We start from the raw sequence: 20523 nt of genomic DNA on the forward strand, positions 1-20523 counted from the left end.
TTGGGTAACCTATAGATTCTAGAAGTGTCACTCCAGAGGCTCAAGCCTCTCATAATTCACAAACTCGAGTAACCTATAGATTTTAGAAGTGTCACTTCAGAGGCTCAAGCCTTTCATAATTCACAAACTCGTGTAACCTATAGGTTCTAGAAGTGTCTCTTCAGAGGCTGAAGCTTCTCATAATTCACAGACTCAGGTAACCTATAGATTCTAAAACTGTCATTTCAGAGGATTGAGCCTATCATTATTGATAAACTTGGGTAACCTATAGATTCTAGAAGTGTCACTTCAGAGGCTCAAGCCTATCATAATTCACAAACTCGGGTAACCTATAGATTCTAGAAGTGTCACTTCAAGGGCTCAAGCCTCTCATAATTCACAAACTTGTGTAACCTATAGATTCTAGAAGTGTCACTTCAGAGGCTCAAGCCTCTCATAATTCACAAACTCGGGTAACCTTTAGATTCTAGAAGTGTCACTTCAGAGGTTCAAGCCTCTCATAATTCACAAACTTGTGTAACCTATAGATACTAGAAATGTCACTTCAGAGGCTCAAGCTTCTCATAATTCACAAACTCGGGTAACTTATAGATTCTAGAAGTGTCACTTCAGAGGCTCGAGCCTCTCATAATTCACAAACTCGGGTAACCTATAGATTCTAGAAGTATCAGTTCAGAGGCTTGAGCCTATCATTATTCATAAACTCCGGTAACCTATAGATTCTAGAAGTGTCACTTCAGAGGTTCAGGCCTCATAATTCACAAACTCGGGTAACCTATAGATTCTAGAAGTGTCACTCAAGCCTCTCATAATTCACAAACTGATGTAATCTATAGTTTCTCAAGTGTTTCTTCAGAGAGTCAGGCCTCTCATAATTCACAAACTTGGGTAACCTATAGATTCTAGAAGTGTCACTCTAGAGGCTCAAGCCTCTCATAATTCACAAACTCGAGTAACCTATAGATTTTAGAAGTGTCACTTCAGAGGCTCAAGCCTCTCATAATTCACAAACTCAGGTAACCTATAGATTCTAGAAGTGTCACTTCAGAGGCTCAAGCTTCTCATAATTCACAAACTCGGGTTACCTATAGATTCTAGAAGTGTCACTTCAGAGGCTGAAGCTTCTCATAATTCACAGACTCAGGTTACCTTTAGATTCTAGATGTGTCACTTCAGAGGATTGAGCCTATCATTATTCATAAACTCGGGTAACCTATAGATTCTAGAAGTGTCACTTCAGAGGCTCAAGCCTATCATAATGCACAAACTCGGGTAACCTATAGATTCTAGAAGTGTCACTTCAGAGGCTCAAGCCTCTCATAATTCACAAACTTGTGTAACCTATAGACTTTAGAAGTGTCATTTCAGAGGCTCAAGCCTCTCATAATTCACAAACTTGGGTAACCTATAGATTCTAGAAGTGTCACTTCAGAGGCTCAAGCCTCTCATAATTCACAAACTCAGGTAACCTATTGATACTAGAAGTGTCACTTCAGAGGCTCAAGCCTCTCATAATTCACAAACTCGGGTAACTCATAGATCCTAGAAGTGTCACTTCAGAGGCTCGAGCCTCTCATAATTCAAAAACTTGGGTAACCTATAGATTCTAGAAGTATCACTTGAGAGGCTTGAGCCTATCATTATTCATAAACTCCGGTAACCTATAGATTCTAGAAGTGTCACTTCAGAGGCTCAAGCCTCATAATTCGCAAACTCGGGTAACCTATAGATTCTAGAAGTGTCACTTCAGAGGCTCAAGCCTCTCATAATTCACAAACTCTAATAACCTATAGATTCTAAAAGTGTCACTTCAGAGACTCAAGCCTCTCATAATTCATGAACTTGTGTAACCTATAGATTCTAGAAGTGTCACTTCAGAGGCTCAAGCCTCTCATAATTCACAAACTCTGGTAACCTATAGATTCTAGAAGTGTCACTTCAGAGGCTCAAGCTTCTCATAATTCATAAACTTGTGTAACCTATAGATTCTAGAAGTGTCACTTCAGAGGCTTAAGCCTCTCATAATTTACAAACTCGGGTAACCTATAGGTTCTAGAAGTGACACTTCAGAGGCTTGAACCTCTCATAATTCACAAACTCGGGTAACCTATAGATTCTAGAAGTGTCACTTCAGAGGCTCAAGCCTCTCATTATTCACAAACTCGGGTAACCTATAGATTCTAGAAGTGTCACTTCAGAGGCTCAAGCCTCTCATAATTCACAAACTCGGGTAACCTATAGATTCTGGAAGTGTCACTTCAGAGGCTCAAGCCTCTCATAATTCACAAACTCGAGTAACCTATAGATTCTATAAGTGTCACTTCAGAGGCTCAAGCTTCTCATAATTCACAAACTCGGGTAACCTATAGATTCTAGAAGTGTCACTTCAGAGGCTCAAGCCTCTCATAATTCACACACTCGGGTAACCTATAGATTCTAGAAGTGTCACTTCAGAGGCTCAAGCTTCTCATAATTCACAGACTCGGGGCTCAAGTTTCTCATAATCCACAAACTTGGGTAACCTATAGATTCTAGAAGTGTCACTTCAGAGGCTCAGGCCTCTCATAATTCACAGACTCGGGTAACCTATAGATTCTAGAAGTGTCACTTCAGAGGATTGAGCCTCTCATAATTCACAAACTGGGGTAACCTATAGATTCTAAAGTGTTTCTTCAGAGAGTCAGGCCTCTCATAATTTACAAACTTGGGTAACCTATAGATTCTAGAAATCAATGGCTGAGAAAAGATAATGATTGAACTAAACATCTTTAATAGTTACTGTAACTATAATATTGTAGCCTGTTTTACTCTTTAGACAGTCAAACAAAGCCAATTTATTCCACAGTCATTAACCTTAAAGACAATGCTGAGAAAAAATGTAGTGTTTGCTGTCTTTGTTCGACTGAAACTGGATAAGTTTCTATAAACCTCTCACTGAGACAATAAAAGGTTTGTCTAGCAGACATTTTACCAATGCACATAGGTCAAGAAGGCTACATTAAGTAGTTGTTGCCTTTACTTGTATGATTCTGTTTTACAGAAAACAAAAAGCTTTGTAATTTACAGATGGACTTGATAACACACAGATTGATAACAGGATTATACCAAGGCAGTAGAAGTAAGAGAAATGATAACAGAATGGCTGATGTAAACATAGCTTGTAGGAAACTTGCTGCAGAACATCCCGTACTTGTTCTAAGGTAGGACGTTTTACAACTTTACATGCAATGAGAGCTGCAGAACATCCCGTACTTGTTCTAAGGTAGGACGTTTTACAAAACTGAGATCTGCAGAACATCCCGTACTTGTTCTATGGTAGGACGATTTACAAACTGAGATCTGCAGAACATCCCATACTTGTTCTAAGGTAGGACGTTTTACAAACTGAGATCTGCAGAACATCCCGTACTTGTTCTAAGGTAGGACATTTTACAGACTTTGCATGCAGTGAGATCTGCAGAACATCCCGTACTTGTTCTATGGTAGGACGTTTTACAAACTTCGCATGCAGTGAGATCTGCAGAACATCCCATACTTGTTCTATGGTAGGACGTTTTACAAACTTTGCATGCAGTGAGATCTGCAGAACATCCCGTACTTGTTCTAAGGTAGGACGTTTTACAAACTGAGATCTGCAGAACATCCCATACTTGTTCTAAGGTAGGACGTTTTACAAACTTTGCATGCAGTGAGATCTGCAGAACATCCCGTACTTGTTCTATGGTAGGATGTTTTACAAACTTTGCATGCAGTGAAATCTGCAGAACATCCCGTACTTGTTCTATGGTAGGACGTTTTACAAACTTTGCATGCAGTGAGGTCTGCAGAACATCCGTACTTGTTCTAAGGTAGGACGTTTTACAAACTTTGCATGCAATGAGATCTGCAGAACATCCTGTACTTGTTCTAAGCTAGGTTGTTTTACAAATTTACATGCAATGAGATCTGTAGAACATCCTGTACTTGGTCTAAGGTAGGCCGTTTTACAACTTTTAATTCAATGAGAGCAATGGATGATACTGTACTTGTTCTAAGGTAGGTAGTAGATAGTGTGCGTGTGTACAGGTTTAATGTCCTTTTCAAAAAAATTATTAGGCCACACCAAATTGATAAGTTGTTCATCAGATTTTTTTCTGAAAAATTTGAGGCGGCGAGTGAAAAAATAATTGAAATATTTTTTTTGGTTTTTGAGAAAATCAGGAGTGAGCGAAGAGCGAAGAAATATATTTGTGTTCAATTGTCTCTCGACTGACTAATAAAAACCTTAAAATAGAATGTATAGCCCTTTTAAATTAAAAAGTAAGTCCCCAGGGGTTGAGAAAATCTGACATGCAGACGCACAAAAATGCGAACTCGGGGGAAAAAAGGTAATAACATTGTCATACAGTACACTGTAATCAAATGCATGCTTTTGAAAATGCTGTTAGAAAATACGTAATAAACAACAAGGCATAACCTTACACCATACTTATCACATACATATGTGACTTGAATATTTACTGCTATGAAAATGTAGCATTCTTAGCTAACTTTACAAAGTTTTTGATACATCAAATATCTATGTGAGTGTTACTAGATCTATTAAAGCTTCTGATTTGAAACTTAGAACAGTTATTTACTGTCAAAGTCTACACCAGGAGAAACAATACTCTTAATTCTGAATCTGGACAGAGTTATGCCCCTTTTTAACATAGAATATTTTTAATTAAGTTTTATATAATGACCAATAGCTCTGTACTTTAATGGCTTCTGATTATTATGCCCCTTTTACTGGCAAAGCTCTGATTCAGAAAAGTCGAGCATGATGTCCTATGTACAGCTCTTTTTCTAACTTTAAACTTTCATAACATATTAAATTTGTTAAAACAAAGTCTCAATTAAAGTCTGAAATGGAGATTAACGTGCATTAACATTAATCTACTAAATGACTGGAAAATTTGAAAATCAAAACTGTTCTGAAAACAACTCGTAATGTAAATTCCTTACCCTACCAACTTTCGTATGCAAATGCTGATCATTTGGACATGAAAAAACAGAAAACATAAGTGACATGCATCAATAAGTATTTACCCTTACCAAAATAATGTAGATTGATGTTATGAAACAAATTAGTATGTTTTTCTTCATCCAGTTTTCAATGAAATCAATCGATTTTTGGAGATATAATTTGGTAAACATTTGAAGAAAATGGCGTAACTGCATAAAGGGGAAATAACTTTAATGCAACTAAATATTCATGTAGTTCATGTAGTTCATGTAGAGTAGAAGCCCGGAACATCATTAGATGTTAAGCGTTGTCGCTTCTTAGGCCCATTTGTATTTGTTTTCCCAATTTGGTACTAATTTATCTTAATTTTGGTTATTATGAATTATCTTTATATTTATTCTATTCCATTTAATTGTCATAATATTGGTATGTACATTCTCACATATATTATATTACTACTATTTACAGTTAAAATTCCTTATAATGGTGTGTTCTTAAAAAGATAAAAAATCACAGTTATTTAGCACAGTCTATACAATATATACTTGTGTATGTACTATCAATTGCGTGTTTTGGCACAGTATCCATTGCTTGAATTAGACTGGCGTTACATTTATATAGTAAAAACAGTTATTTTGGTGTTTGTTTTTGTTGTTCTTTTTTTTTTAAAAGAACATAATTTATCTTCACAGTCGTATAGTCTAGATTTTACAAGTTAAGACCAATAGCACCTATGCTTGGGTTCAGACTGGCCTGACATTTAAAAATATCAATCAATAAAATTTCTAAAAAGGAACATTGTTCCCTAGCACAGTCTTATCACCCTTTATGTCAATATACATAACTTTTACTGAAAGGGGCTGTAGCACTTAGCTATGAATTTTGACCGCCCAGACCAGTGCTTATTTAGCCTAGATTTGAAACTGTTGAGAGTTGGAGCTTCAATTGTACTGGAGGGGAGTGCATTCCATGTGTCAATTACTCTGTGACTGAAAGTATTTTTTCTTGTGTTAGAATTGGCTCTAGGCTTGAATAATTTCTGTGTGTTCCCCCTTGTATTAGTATTAGTTCTAACAGTTAGCAAGTTTGTGGAAGTTTTATCTAGTTCATTTCTAAGTTTGTACACTTCAATGACATCTGCTCTAGTTCTCCTATACTCTAGAGTTGGCATCCCTAGTTGGGTTAACCTATCGCTGTACTCTAATCCTTGTAATTCATGGAGCATCCTTGTGGCTCTCCTCTGCACATTTTCTATGGCGACTGCATCTTTCTTGTATTTTGGGGTCCATATGACAGATGCATACTCCAAATGTGGACGTACAAGTGACTTGTATAACTGTAAAAACATTTCTTTGTTCATATATGTAAAGTTTTTAATTATTAGTCCAAGATTTCTATTTGCGATGTTAACTTTGGTACTTATATGTTTACTAAAATTGAGTTTATCATCAAATATAACCCCAAGGTCTTTTTCTTTAGTTATCTGATTTATCTTGTTTATTTTGTTCTCATTATCTTTCATGTAGTATTCTGTCCTAGGTTTATTTCCTATGTGCATTGTTTTGCATTTTTTGATATTAAATATCATTTGCCACTTGTTTGCCCATTCACAGGCATCGAAAATATTATCTTGTAGCCTAACTTCATCATCATGTCCTCTTATGACAGAGTACAGTTTGGTATCATCAGCAAAGAGTTTTGATGCGCAACTTAGAGCATCTGGTCATTGATAAAGATTAGAAACAAAACTGGTCCTAATACACTACCCTGTGGGACTCCACTGGTGACATTTTGCCATGTTGAAGTGGCCCCATTGATTTTAACCCTCTGTAACCTATTGTTCAAGAAGTCCTCAATCCATTTGTAAATGCTACCCCTTATCCCTATACTCCAGATTTTCTTTAACAGTCTTTTATGTGGAACTTTATCAAAAGCAGCCTTGAAATCTAAGTAAATGATATCTATGTCATGGTTTTCATCAATTGCCGTAGTCCATTCTTCAATGCATTCGAGCAATTGTGTAGTACAAGATCTGCCTTTTCTAAATCCATGTTGATAGTTTGAAATTATTTCATTATTTTCTAGATGTGTTACTATGGCATTTCTTATAATTTTCTCCATTATCCTACAGCGTATAGATGTCACACTAATTGGTCTATAATTTTCAACATCATTTTTATTTCCAGAAATATAAGTGTTATGATTTATTATAGACAATGTGGCGTAGTATGTATTTATTATTTTGATTAAAATCCATTTGAGAACAATCTGGGACTGGAATTATAAGCATTTATACACTTTTACGTCCGTAAAAAGTAGCGCACCAAAAAATTTTGGATAGATTTTTTCAATGGGGCGAGCGCAAGCCAAAAACAAAAAAAAAATTTTTTTTGTGTTTCTGAAAATATACGAGCGGCAAATCCGATGAACAACTTTTTAATTTGGTGAGGCCTTAGTCATATAAATGACAGTATCTACTTACAGCAGTGAGCACATTGCCCAACTTTATAGTGTTGCCTCACTGGACTGTCAGGCTGTAGACAAGTATGACCTGGCCAGGGATCAAACCCACAACCTCCCGTGTTTGAAGTGGGTGCTCTACCATTCAGCTACCAAGGTGGTTGAGTAGAATGATTTATGTTTGTAAAGGACTGATTTTTGTGGTTGCGTTAATTCACACAATTTTGTAGTTGTGTTAATTCACACAATTAGATTTAATTTTGACAAGTAAGTTAATTATGTCTCCCAGGTGTGGGAGACTTATTGATCTACTCCAGTCTGTGTGTGTGTGTGTGTGTCGTCACAAAGCTTGTCTGCACTTTAAGTTGAACATTTCTGATTCGATCTTCACCAAACTTGAACAAAATAAGTGCTTGGCCAAGTTGGATAAGTAGCCAAATCGGCTCAGGCACTTCAGAATTATGGCCCTTGAATTACCAAAAAAAAGAAAAACTCAGATTTTCTTGCGCATTTTTGCCACCAGACCGGCACTTATACTACTTTTAAAAGTAGTATAGGGGTCCTTTTGGTGTCAAAAAAGCCCATGCACATGTGCTCTAAATAAACAGTATATAAGGACTGACTTACTATTTAGATGATTAGGCAGTTGTGGGAGACATGCGCTTTTCTCAAAAGCATCTCTAGTTTCCCATTTATTTGAACTTAAAAATTTTCACGAATTCATGTCATTTGTGCTGAAATCCAAATTTTATGATGATGAAATCAAATTATTTCAAGGAATGTTACTATTGCGGAATTTAAAGATATTAACATATTTTTTTTACTTTTGTTTTTCAGGCAGTTGCCAGCAATAGTTGCCTTATTGAAGGGTAAGACACAGTTTACATTTGCTGAGTTCAAACAGAGAAACTTGCTGATGTTATATATCAACATTCTTGGAATCCTTGAACTTTTACAGCCGAGTATATTCTACAGAGAACATTCAACATTAAACAGTATATTGGAGGAATATTTTAGTCTACTTACTGTAAGTGTATTAGCATTTATTCTCAACCGTTGTCTTGTTGGCTTGTTGGACATGATTGATTCTATCTTTGCGACCAGTGTAGGTCATAATCTGCCTGCACATCTGTGCAGTCTGCTGAAACTCTGCCTTGTTGCCAATGCAGTCATTACAGGTTTGTTGACCCCACTTTAAACAGTTAATGGTACTGTCCAGATTGAATGATGGACAAGTTCATTATTGAAATTTAGCAGAGGAAGGGTTAATATATCATAGTTAGGTGTTTACAGACATGGAGTGTTTGTAAGTTTGTCAAAGTAGACTAATAGTATCTTAGGTGACAGTAGAAATTAATTTATTCAGTCTGTTTCTTGTTAATTCTTTTCTAGAATGCTGTCCACTTGTTTGCCTGTCATGACAAGGCCATGTATCTTTGTGGTTTTTGTGAGTTTCAGCCCCTGATTTGGTGAAGAAAAAAGTTCTTTTATCACAAACATAGCATATAAACAAAAGATGATATTATAGGTTAATATGTATATCAATTAAAGGTCAGCATTAATTCTCCCACATTGAGTGTATGTACATGCATTGAATGTACACAATTAAATCTATATTAAACCTAACCTAACCTTAAGTCAATATATTGTACAATCAATACATGCATTGTATACATCCAGTAGGGGCAATTTAATGATGGCAGTCAATTAAAGGATCACAAAAATATCAGAGCTAGTGCCCTTTCATTGATCAAAACCACCTTTTCAGTCAGTTGTAATCCCTGTAAATTTTAGTTACTCTCTATAGAATTCGAGAGTAAATTAATTATTCTCTAAACTTTCATAACAGTAAGAAAGAAAACAAACACAGAAAGTAGGAATAAGGCTAATATTTTGGCAGTAAGTATCGGATTACAAGATACATCAACAAAATGCACGTTTAATTAAGTGTTCATCTGTTCCGAATGTCGTAGTGGTGTTCCGGTTGTGGTGTTCCGGTTGTCGTAGTGTCGTTGGAATGGAATGGAAAACTGAAACGAAACTAACTTAGAATTGAACAGAATTTCAAATTAAACTAAAAGAAAAGTAACGCATGAAGCCTTGCTCTGCTTTAACTGAAAAAGAACTATTTTTAGAGACAATTAAATGTAAAACCATCAGCGTCATAGCCTCCTGAGTAACTCCGCCTGTCCGCCTGTAAAATAACTGTATGTAAAAATAAAAAGAAAATTCAATAATACTTGAATAAGAATATTTTCTTTCTCGCTTAGTGTCCATAAATAATGCAGATAACAATAAAATCTTTTATAAAAATCTGAACTATTATAGAACGATTGATAAGAATGCTTCAGACCTTTTAAGCATATGGGGAGGGTGGGTAGGGCATTCACTATTTTAAACTTCACTGCCAAATATTTAACCTCGAGATGAATAAAAGTAACATTGTAAAGGTATATATATATATACCCAAAACACAAAGGCACGATAAGCACGAGACTATTCGCGCCAACCTGAATTACTGTAGAGACTGTTAAATTAGCGATATGTAAAGACTGTTATTATCGTACCGTGAATAATTTTAGGCACATTGAGTTGTTGTACATTGTGTTTGTTTTGAATCAAAACTGCTTTACTGTGAACTTAATCATAATGGTGTCAGAGTTGTTGTTCCTGGTTTTGTTGAAATGATATTTTGCTCATAAACTTTGCCATTCATATATTGTATAAATTTCACTTAATATTTTCTGTAGATGTTGGTATTAACAAAAAGATAGTTTCCAGCCAGTACAAAGAGGCTTTTCTTAGTATTGTACACAAAGTAGGTCTGTGTGTAGGTGAATTTCTTCTTAACAGGTTTATCATTATTCCATTCTTTGCAAATACAATAAGAACAAAATTCTCCATTGATTGGCATAATTCTGCTGATTTGATTTGTATTTTACAGTCCAGGACCTGTAGCTGTACAACAAATAATAGATGTCACCATTCATATAAATTTTACTGATGGATTTTGTTGCGTATTTTACAGGCCTATAGTTGTAATACAAACAAACAGATGGCTCCATTGATTGTTAAACTAGTGAAGATGTTGAATGATTATGTGAACCATGATTGTCAGAGAGCCAACAGTCTTTTACAGAAACATGTTCTTCTTCTTACGTAAGATTTACATTTATCTGCAATGTATATATGTATGTATGAACATTTTATAGTACGGGTAATGCTGGTGTTGTTTGCTGTTATACCATCAAGCATATTAAGCCTAAGTCTTTTAAAAGTTACATACCTCAAGAATCTGAATTATCTGTGACCATTTGACTAAATACACAAAGTCCATTTGACTGAATGCATTATGTCCATTTGACTAAATACAGTTATGACCATTTGACTAAATACAGTTATGATCATTTGACTTAATACATTACGTTCATTTGAGTGAATACTTTATGTCCATCTGATAAATACGTTATGACCATTTGACTAAATATGTTGTGACCATTTGTAAAGATTTTGTATTGTAAATTTATAAAGCCAAATATCTTTCTGTTTTCAGTTCCAAAACTAGACAAATTCCAAATGAATTATTAATATAATATTGTAAATATGCATATCTTGTGTGCATATTATCAAAGGGGAAATAATCTTTTTTTCAGGAATGTCTCATCACAGTTTCCAGATTTGTCTCCCTTGAAATCTCTGCTTGCTGGACTGACACTTCCACGGCATAGTCAGGAAGATGTTGAGGGTACAGCTGTGGAAACAGGGTCAGTTGCCTACCCTGTGAGACCTGCATCACCGTGGGCAGCTTCCCATCTTGCTCCTTTCTTGCAGAAAATCAAGAAAGATAACTCTGATGGTGAGTTTATTGAGTTCTTATGACTTTTAGCTGTAACAAATCAAAGAGCATAGAATTTTTGATGAAAAATCCCAAAACCTGTGGCGAGATTTGAACCTTGAATGCTAGTCCAATGCTGTAACGGCAGAGCCAAAGAGTTGACTCCCTGATGCAGTTGTCAGACGTGCAGGCTTTGGGTCAGCGACCATAACACTTCTCCTCTTCAAAGAATTTATCATTTTATGATGCCCTGTAAGCCATTTTGGCTTAGAACGTGTCATCTTTGGCTCAAGATAAAGTGCAAATCCCAGAAGAGCCCCATCTTAGGAATTTTTTATGACTTTTTAGCCATAACAGAAATAGAAGAGCAAAGCCTTTTTATAATGAAAAACCCAGCTTGCCTATGGCAGGATTTGAACACCCAGATTGCTTGGATGCTAGTCCAGTGCTCTAACCTCTCAGCCAAAGAGTCGACTTTCTGGCAAAGTTGTCAGAGGTTGGCTTTAAACATGCAGACTATGCTTATCTGACCTTAACAGGAGTACAGAGTTCTCATTCTTGACTGACATTTTTCCCAATATAAGGAAGGAATTGTCCAGTTAACATGGAGAAGATGAAACTGTCCTCTGGATTGCACTTTCAAATCTATACTGGCTTACATCCTACAATCAGACACTTTTGGAATATTTTTCACAATAACTCTGGAAATTAGATATATCTAGTGGTTGAAATTTCAACTAAAGAGCTAATTTGTTTACTTCTAAAATTAGGTCAAGCACTTTTTTGAGGCCCAAACGAAGGACCACCAAATCATGTTGTTTTAAGGTCAAACAGTACCATGTTTACGGACAGCAAGTTGTTATTTTATTGATTTTCAGTTTATGTTTAACATTGAATTAAACATTATTTTCAACTATGGGAAAGTAGTTGTACAGTGTCTGAGTCATAGAATTGTACTAATTATCTCTGTTGAATTGATAATTTGATCGTATCTCTCCCGACTAAATCTTTTAAAATTTCACTTTCACTTTTCAGAGTGGATATTTTGATATGAAAATGTGTTTTTTGTATTTAAATCATGCACTAAATTATTAAAGCAGTTTTTCCCCAGTTTAAGTGTTTACTAAACGCATCATCTGCTTTACTGCTAATTTGCATGGGGCCTTTAGATTTAATGGCTGGACCCTACAGAAATTCTGCCCATGCATAATGCAGCACATTCGACTTCTCCCAAGATGTAAACATGCTTCGTGAGTGCAGATGAAATGAAATGTAGCATAATACTTAAATTTAATCATTGTAACTTTGCTGTGTTGTTGAAAATCAAGCGTCCATTTGATGTAAACAGAAAAGCAAGGTTAAAAACCGAAATGAAGCGTTTAGGGGACTGTCCGCTTTGGTGGTCGTCCGGATTTGGTAGTCTCCAGCCAGTAAATTGTTAGTTTTGTTTATAGAACATAATTTTGAAAAAAAAAAAAAATGTCGAGAAAATTACTATTATTGATGTTTATCAGATATTTCTGTTTAAATTATTTTAGTTACAGTTTGTATATTATTTTGCTTAAAGGTTAAAGGTACTATCTTGTTTCATTTTGTTTATTTATTTATAGAACATTTTAACAGTCAGTGTGTTTATTAACATTGAGGTAGAAACTAAGCCACATACACTCAGTTAAACACAACTGTTCGGAGTAACAAAATATATCTGTAGTTATTTGGGTCAAATCTATATTCTCCTGTATGTGAAGGAATAACTCTAATTTCAGTTCATCAAGAAATATTACAGATATTGAACCAGTCTCCTTATTACATACACGTTTCTATTCCCCGTTAAGTTACACTGGTACCGGAAACGTCAATATTTTTCCATATACTGACGCCTGAATTTCATATTGGGAGCATGACATAATTCAGTGTCTGTTCTTGCACTATTTGTTTCTATTTAGTTCAGTATTGTCAATCCTATTCAGGCTATTGAACAAATTTATAATATTTACATTACATTTATACGTGTAGATGTGTATGTAATAAAAAGGTTATTATCTTTGCATCGGGAAATATGCACTCGTTCTTCAGCGGAGGAATATTGTGCTCCTAAAGTCGTCCAGTATTTCCGCTGAGAACTCGTGCATATTTCCCAATACAAAGCTAATAACCTATAATTATCTCATTTTATGATAATCCCAACAATGCTCATGTATAACAGCTTTTGAATTATATATTTTATTTAGTATTCACTGTCTTGTCATACTTAAGATTGAAAAATAAATTTTGTCTGGTATTTGCCTAGATATCAATATTTTAATATATTTACAGAGGTATTAATGGTGCTACAAGATTTAGATGAGTCATCAAAGAGAAAAGTTGAAATTTTGGAACATTTTGTAGTAAGTAAACAATTTTTTCCAGGAGAGATAACAAAGCACTTCCATAGTATCTGCAAATTATGTTCAGTTACATATTGATTTGAATTCTAAGGCAAATTGTATTCGCTTACAGATTGACTTTAATTCTCATGCAAATTGTATTCTGTTAACAGTTTCACTTGAATTCTTAGGTAGATAGTGTTCAATTACATATTGACATGAATTCTAACTAAGTTGTATTCTACTACAGATTGTCCTGTATTCCTGGGCAAGTTTTCTTCTCTTAAAACATATTGATTTGAATCCTACAGAAATCATATTCCATATCAGGAAAAATGAAATTTAGAAGCAAAGTGAATTCTATCACATAGACTTAAATTCCTATGTAAATTACTCTTTCTAATATAATTTTATATTTCAGGATGACTTAAAGAGATTAATGCTAACTCACAATGACCAGAGCAGGAATACAGCATTTGAACTTGCAAAGAGACATATCAAACAAAATCCGAAGTAAGTCAGTTTTATTTAGCTCCTGCATTGATGTCATGTATTTATTGCTAGACAAGCTACTAGATAAATTATAAAATTTTGGCAAAACTGATTTTAAAATGTTCATTACTTTATGATTCAAGAAGTGATTTCTTGCTGGTGTTAATGTTTTTGCTCTGTGATCAAACAGTTTCACAAGAGGAATAGCAAAAGTGCTGGTATCTATGTCTTTCTTTTGTTTCAGGAAAGCAGTAGATTTCATGCAGGCATCAATGTCCGTTATCTGTATTTCGGAAAAGCAGTAGATTTCATGCAAATGTTCTTAAGGAAAGCAGTAGATTTCTATTTTGTGACAGCATCCTTATATTTGTTCTGTATTTCAGGAAAGCAGTAGATTTTGTACCTGCTTTTCTACATTGTCTAGAGAGTGAGAACCCAGATATCATCACCTCAGCTCTCACAAACTTAGCTGAGTTTACCCTTCTATGTCAAGGTTTGTTCAAAATCTTAACATATTTACATGTATTCAAATTGTTCTTAATTTCTTTCCATTTTTCCTTCAAATGTTCTTAATGAATGGAAATGTATATTCAAATGTTTTTATAACGCCATATTTATGTTCGAGTTTTTGTCTGTTTCAAGATATCAATGGAAATATAGCCTTCGAATTGTTTGATGAAACCATAAAAGGGATAAAATATCTTTCTGTTGTTCTTTAAGGTTGCGCACCTGCCTGCTTAGCTCAATACTAGGGAGAGCATAGATCTACGGATCTTGGGGTCGTTAGTTTGATCCTCTGGCGGGCATATGTTCTCTATGGCAAAAAGTCATTGTGTCTGAAATAATTCAAATCTTTAACGTTGCATTCTGTTAATATAGATGAGAAAAATCTTTTGTCTGGAAGGGTACATTAAATTTGTTAAATGACAGATTTAATATTGTTAACTTTCATGTTTTTGTGTTTACAGACTACGCTGATGTGATCTTACAAAAGGCCTTGTCTGCAGGTATCAACACATCTATTGAAACGAGTTCCTACATTAGTGAGAGCTTACAGCTGCTTAACCTTGACCTTGCCTCAGTTTGACAGTGGATTCACTTTGACATTGTCTCAGATTGACAAAGGATTCACCTTGACAGTTTCACCATGATAAAGCATAAATGTTGACAAAGCCTCAGACTTAAAGGAATTCACCTTGAGAACTAGCTGTGATGAACTTGGAGTTGATCTTGCCTTTGTGTTGCACAAGGTTATCAGTCTGACAATAAAATTCATTTACCTTACTAAGAGCAGACCGTAAATTTGAATTCTGAATGTTGACCCCAATATTTACATATATAGATATATTCAAAGCTATGAGAACAGTGTATGTAGTCATTTGGACTAACGTCACTTTAATGACATAGGCTGTTATAACTGGGTGTAATTCTTACAGTGACAAAAGAACACTAAAAGTGCCATTTGTGACAGATAAAGTATTGTTATTTACACTGTTACTGATTCATTATACTTTACTTTGTCATTCATTACTCATCCATTTGTACTTTCATCACCACTTAGTGAACACATTAAAGCTAATGATAATATATTCATTCGTTGTTTTTATTTCTATATATTTTCACTAAATAACAGAAAGAACTCATTGTTTTTACATGAATTAAATATTTTGCCTGTAAAGCTTGGGAATATTTAAGTCTCCCGCCACTGGATGAGACATATTGTTTTTCCCTGTTCATCTGTCCGTCACACTTCATCTCCGATCAATAACTGAAGAACCATTTGACCTAGAACCTTCAAACTTCATAGGGTGGCAGGGCTTATGGAGTAGACGACCCCTAATATTTTTGGGGTCACTCCATCAAAAGCCGAGTTCACATGGACCAGAACGTGGAACACCATTAATAACTAGAGAACTCCTTGACCCAGAATGTTGAAACTTCATAGGATGATTAGTCATGCAGAGTAGATGACCTTTATTGATTTTGGAGTCACCCTAACAAAGGTCAAGGTCACAGGCCTGAACATTGTAAACCATTTCTAAACATTAACTTGAGAACCACTTGGCCCAGAATGTTGAAACTTCATTGGATGATTGGACATGCAGAATAGGTTATCCATATATTGACTTTGGGGTCACTCTATTAAAGGTCAAGGTCACAGCAAACAGAACATGGAAATCCATTTCTGGTTAAAATCTTGAGAACTACTTGACTCAGAATGTTGAAACTTCATAGGATGATTGGACTTGCAGTGTAGATGACCCTTATTGTTTTTGGGGTCACTTTTAAAGGTCAAGGTCGTTGTGGACAGAACATGCAAATCCATTTCCAGTCAATAACTTGATAAACATTTGACCTAGAACCTTTTAATTTCATAGGGTGAAAGGACTTACAGAGTACATGACCCCTGTTGTTTTGGGGCCATTGCATCAATGGTCAAGGTCACAGGGGGCTGAACATTGAAAACTTTTCAATCAATAACTTGAGAACCAATTGACTGACAATGTTGAAACTTAAGGATTTGCTTGGACATGCAGAGTAGATGGTCTACTGATTTTGTGGTCACTCGATCAAAGGTCAAGGTCACACAGGTCTGAACATGAAAAATTGTTTCCAGTTCATAACTTGAAAACCACTAAGCCCAGAATGCTGTAACTTAGTGAGATGACTGGACATGCCAAGTAGATGATCCCTATTGCAGCCAACCAACAGTGTCTCTTAGACTTTTGCTCCTGCCCCCTATTGATTTTTTACCTATACGACTATGCATTGTGGGAGACATTGTTCTACAAAAGCATCTTCTAGTATTCCTATGTATTTATTTGTCCTCTAAATTTCTAAAATGAACTTTTCCAATATTCAATTTGGGCAGTATCATTTATCATTCAATGGGATATTCACTTAAAATCCACTGACTGAATAGCAAACAGTGCAAACCACTATCAGACTTGACGTGCAGGTTGATCTTGGTCTGCACTGGTAGCAAAGGCAGAATCACGTGCCACCAGCAGGCTACAGGTCAAAGCAGAAAGAACACGATGTTTTTACAAGAATTGTGCACTGCAATCGTCCGTCTAATTAGAAATATTTTCTGCAGGAACCGTATGTGATGTTTGCATCGAGTTTTATTCAGTTAAATTGTATTGTAAAGTCACTATTGTTACAGTTGTTGGACGTTAACCCTTACCATGCTGGACATGATTGATTCTGTTTTTGCGACCAGTGTAGATCATGATCAGCCTGCACATCCATGCAGTCTGATCATGATCTGCACTGTTCTCCATTCAATCAGTATCTTTTTGGTAAGCACACCTTTTAACAGTTAATGGTACTGTCCATATTGGAAGATGGACAAATTCCTTATAGAAATTTAGCAAGGTAAGGGTTAACCTACACCATAAATCGCTATGTAATTGTGAGATGTGCAGTTAAATACGAGAGAATATTGAGGATAAAGAAAGGAAACTTCTTAATGTTTCCGTATAGTTCTTGTAGCCGTAAAATAGAGTAAAAGTTAACATGTACAATATGAAATACATGTACATTTACTGGCAGATATTTTTTTTCAAAACAAAGAAATTATTGAGTTTTCACTGTTGGTCAAAACAAAAAAATTATTGAGTTTTCGCTGTTTGAATTTCTTGTACTTGTGGAATGTTAATCCAAATCTCAAGATCAGAGTAAGCAGAAGTATGTTTTAGTTAATTTGTTTCAGGCCTTTTATTGTATTTGATTAGTTTCCTGCTGGTTTTGGTATACCTTGGCACAAGTGTTCCCAAGGTAAATTATTGTCAAACCCCTAGCACTAGAAGGTCAAAATTTAACATGGTATTAACAGGGTCTGTTTAGCTTCTCGTCCAGAACACTGCCATCCATAGAGGGATTACAATATTGCTTGGCATGAACGTTCCCAATAAGGAGCCGACATGTCAAGCATAACACTCCAACCCTAGCTGAACTAGAATCTGTCTGTAGGACACAGGGTGTGCCCCCCACTGGTACTTTTGTCACAAATAAGGCGAAATAATTCAAATGTTTGCAGTCTTAATGGGGTACAGCCTCAAAAAAAAATATGAGAAGGATTCATTATTCTATACCATATACTTCTTGAGCTATGAGCATCAGAAACAAAAAATCCACTATTTTGGCTATTTTGTGAGCCATAACTCTGTAATAAATGCTAAAATTCTCAAGAAGAATGCCAAGTGTGCAAGGTCACATTATGATAAAGACTCATGCAAGGTTTCATCAATTTATATCAAATACTTTCTGAGCTAGGGGTGTCACAAGGTGAAAATGTGCATTTTTGACTATTTCAGGGGCCATAACTCTAGAAATAGGGCGCTGGCCCATATTTTTAAAAATAGGAGATGTGCAAATTCATATCATGATTAAGACTCATGCAAGGTTTCATGAATCTATATCAAATACTTTTTGAGCTAGGCGTGTCATAAGGTGAAAATGTGCATGTTTGACTGTTTCAGGGGCCATAACTCTAAAAATAGGGGGTGGAGCCAGATGAAAAATAGTAGGTGCGCAAGTTCATATCATGATAAAGACTCATGCAAGGTTTCATCAATTTATATCAAATACTTTTTGAGCTAGGCGTGTCACAAGGTGAAAATGTGCATTTTTGACTATTTCAGGGGCCATAACTCTTAAATTAGGGGGCAGAGCCAGACGAAAAATAGAAGGTGCGCAAGTTCATATCATGATAAAGACTCATGCAAGGTTTCATCAATTTATAACAAATACTTTTTGAGCTAAGCGCGTCTCGAACCTCGGACGGATGGACAAGAGCAAATCTATATGCCCCCACCACTCATGGGGGAGGGGGTACATAAATCAAGGTCGCACTTTGAGGTCGATAGCTTTTTTGTTGGCCTTTCCATTTATTAGTCCCCTACTGGTTGAAAACCAGTTTCGGGGACTATAGGAATGCGCTTTTCCGTCATTCCGTCCGTCTGTCTGCAATTTCGTGTCCGGTCCATAACTCTGTCATCCATGAAGGGATTTTAATATTACTTGGCACAAATGTTCCCCATGATGAGACGACTTGTCATGCGCAAAACCCGGACCCATAGCTCAAAGGTCAAGGTCACAATTGGAGGTCAAAGGTCAACAGGGCTTTTTTCCTGTCCAGTCCATAACTCTCCCATCCTTGAAGGGATTTTAGTATTACTTGGCACAAATGTTGATGTTCCCCATGATGAGATGATGTGTCATGCACAAAACCTGGACCCCTAGCTTAAAGGTCAAGGTCACAATTTGAGGTCAAAGGTCAACAGGGCTTTTTTCCTGTCCAGCCCATAACTCTGCCATCCATGAAGGGATTTTAATATTACTTGGCACAAATGTACTTCATAATAAGACAATGTGTCATGCACAACTTTCAGACCCCTAGCTCAAAGGTCAAGGTCACACTTAGCAGTCAAATGTTAACATAGCATGAACAGGGTCTGTTTTGTGTCCGGTCCATAACTCTTGACATTCATTAAGGGATTTTAATACCACTTGGCACAAGTGTCCCCCATGATGAGACAATGTGTCATGTGCAAATCCCGGACCCCTAGCTCAAAGGTCAAGGTCACAATTGGGTGTCAAAGGTCAACAGAGTTTTTTTCCTGTCCCGTCTATAACTCTGCCATCCATGAAGGGATTTTAATATTACTTGGCACAAATGATGAGACAACATGTCTTGCGCAAAGCCCAGACTCTTGACTCAAAGGTCAAGGTCACAATTGGAGGTCAAAGGTCAATAAAGCTTTTTTCTTGTCCGATCCAGAACTCTTGTCATCCATCAAGGGATTACAATATTTTGCATAAATGTTCCCCATGATGAGAGGATGTGTCATGCGCAACACCCAGTACCCTAGCTTAAAGGTCAAGGTCACACTTTGAGATCAAAGGTCAAGAGGATTTTTTTTCCTGTACGGTCTATAACTTTGTCATGCAAAACAGGATTTAGATATTAGTTGGCACAAATATTCCCCTGGATGAGACAACATGTCATGCGAAAAACCCAGGCTCAAGGTATAATGTCAAGGTCAGACTTGGAGACCAAAGGTCAGACACAACAATGACTTTGTCTGGAGCATTTCTTCTTCATGCATAGAGGGATTGTGATGTAACTTGGCACAAATGTTCACCAACATAAGACGGATTGTCATGCGCAAGAACCAGGTCCCTAGGTCTAAGGTCAAGGTCATATTAAGAGGTCAAAGGTCAAATTCAAGAATGACTTTGTATGGAACATTTCCTCTTCATGCATGGAGTGATTTTGAAGTAACTTGGATCAAATGTTCACCATCATGAGGCACCCTTGTTTTTAGAATTACATCCCTTTGTTTTACTATAAATAGATTTTATTGTAACTTTTTTAT

At 35.9% G+C, this 20523-nt stretch overlaps 1 protein-coding gene across 1 annotated transcript in view; it reads left to right on the forward strand.

The window, feature by feature from the left end:
• The window catches only part of LOC123563056 (integrator complex subunit 1-like), a 93765-nt gene extending 78036 nt beyond the window's left edge, over positions 1-15729 (forward strand). Inside the window, exons 39-46 of the mRNA XM_053537689.1 lie at positions 3067-3200; positions 8285-8474; positions 10476-10606; positions 11101-11303; positions 13599-13669; positions 14070-14161; positions 14524-14633; positions 15109-15729. Of these exons, the coding sequence (XP_053393664.1) occupies positions 3067-3200; positions 8285-8474; positions 10476-10606; positions 11101-11303; positions 13599-13669; positions 14070-14161; positions 14524-14633; positions 15109-15227 (1050 nt within the window). The 3' untranslated portion in view covers positions 15228-15729. The remainder of the gene's footprint in view (positions 1-3066; positions 3201-8284; positions 8475-10475; positions 10607-11100; positions 11304-13598; positions 13670-14069; positions 14162-14523; positions 14634-15108) is intronic.
• The last annotated feature ends 4794 nt before the right edge of the window (positions 15730-20523 follow it).

Source organism: Mercenaria mercenaria, chromosome 2 (assembly GCF_021730395.1).
Source record: "Mercenaria mercenaria strain notata chromosome 2, MADL_Memer_1, whole genome shotgun sequence".
Taxonomy (NCBI): Eukaryota; Metazoa; Mollusca; class Bivalvia; order Venerida; family Veneridae; genus Mercenaria; species Mercenaria mercenaria.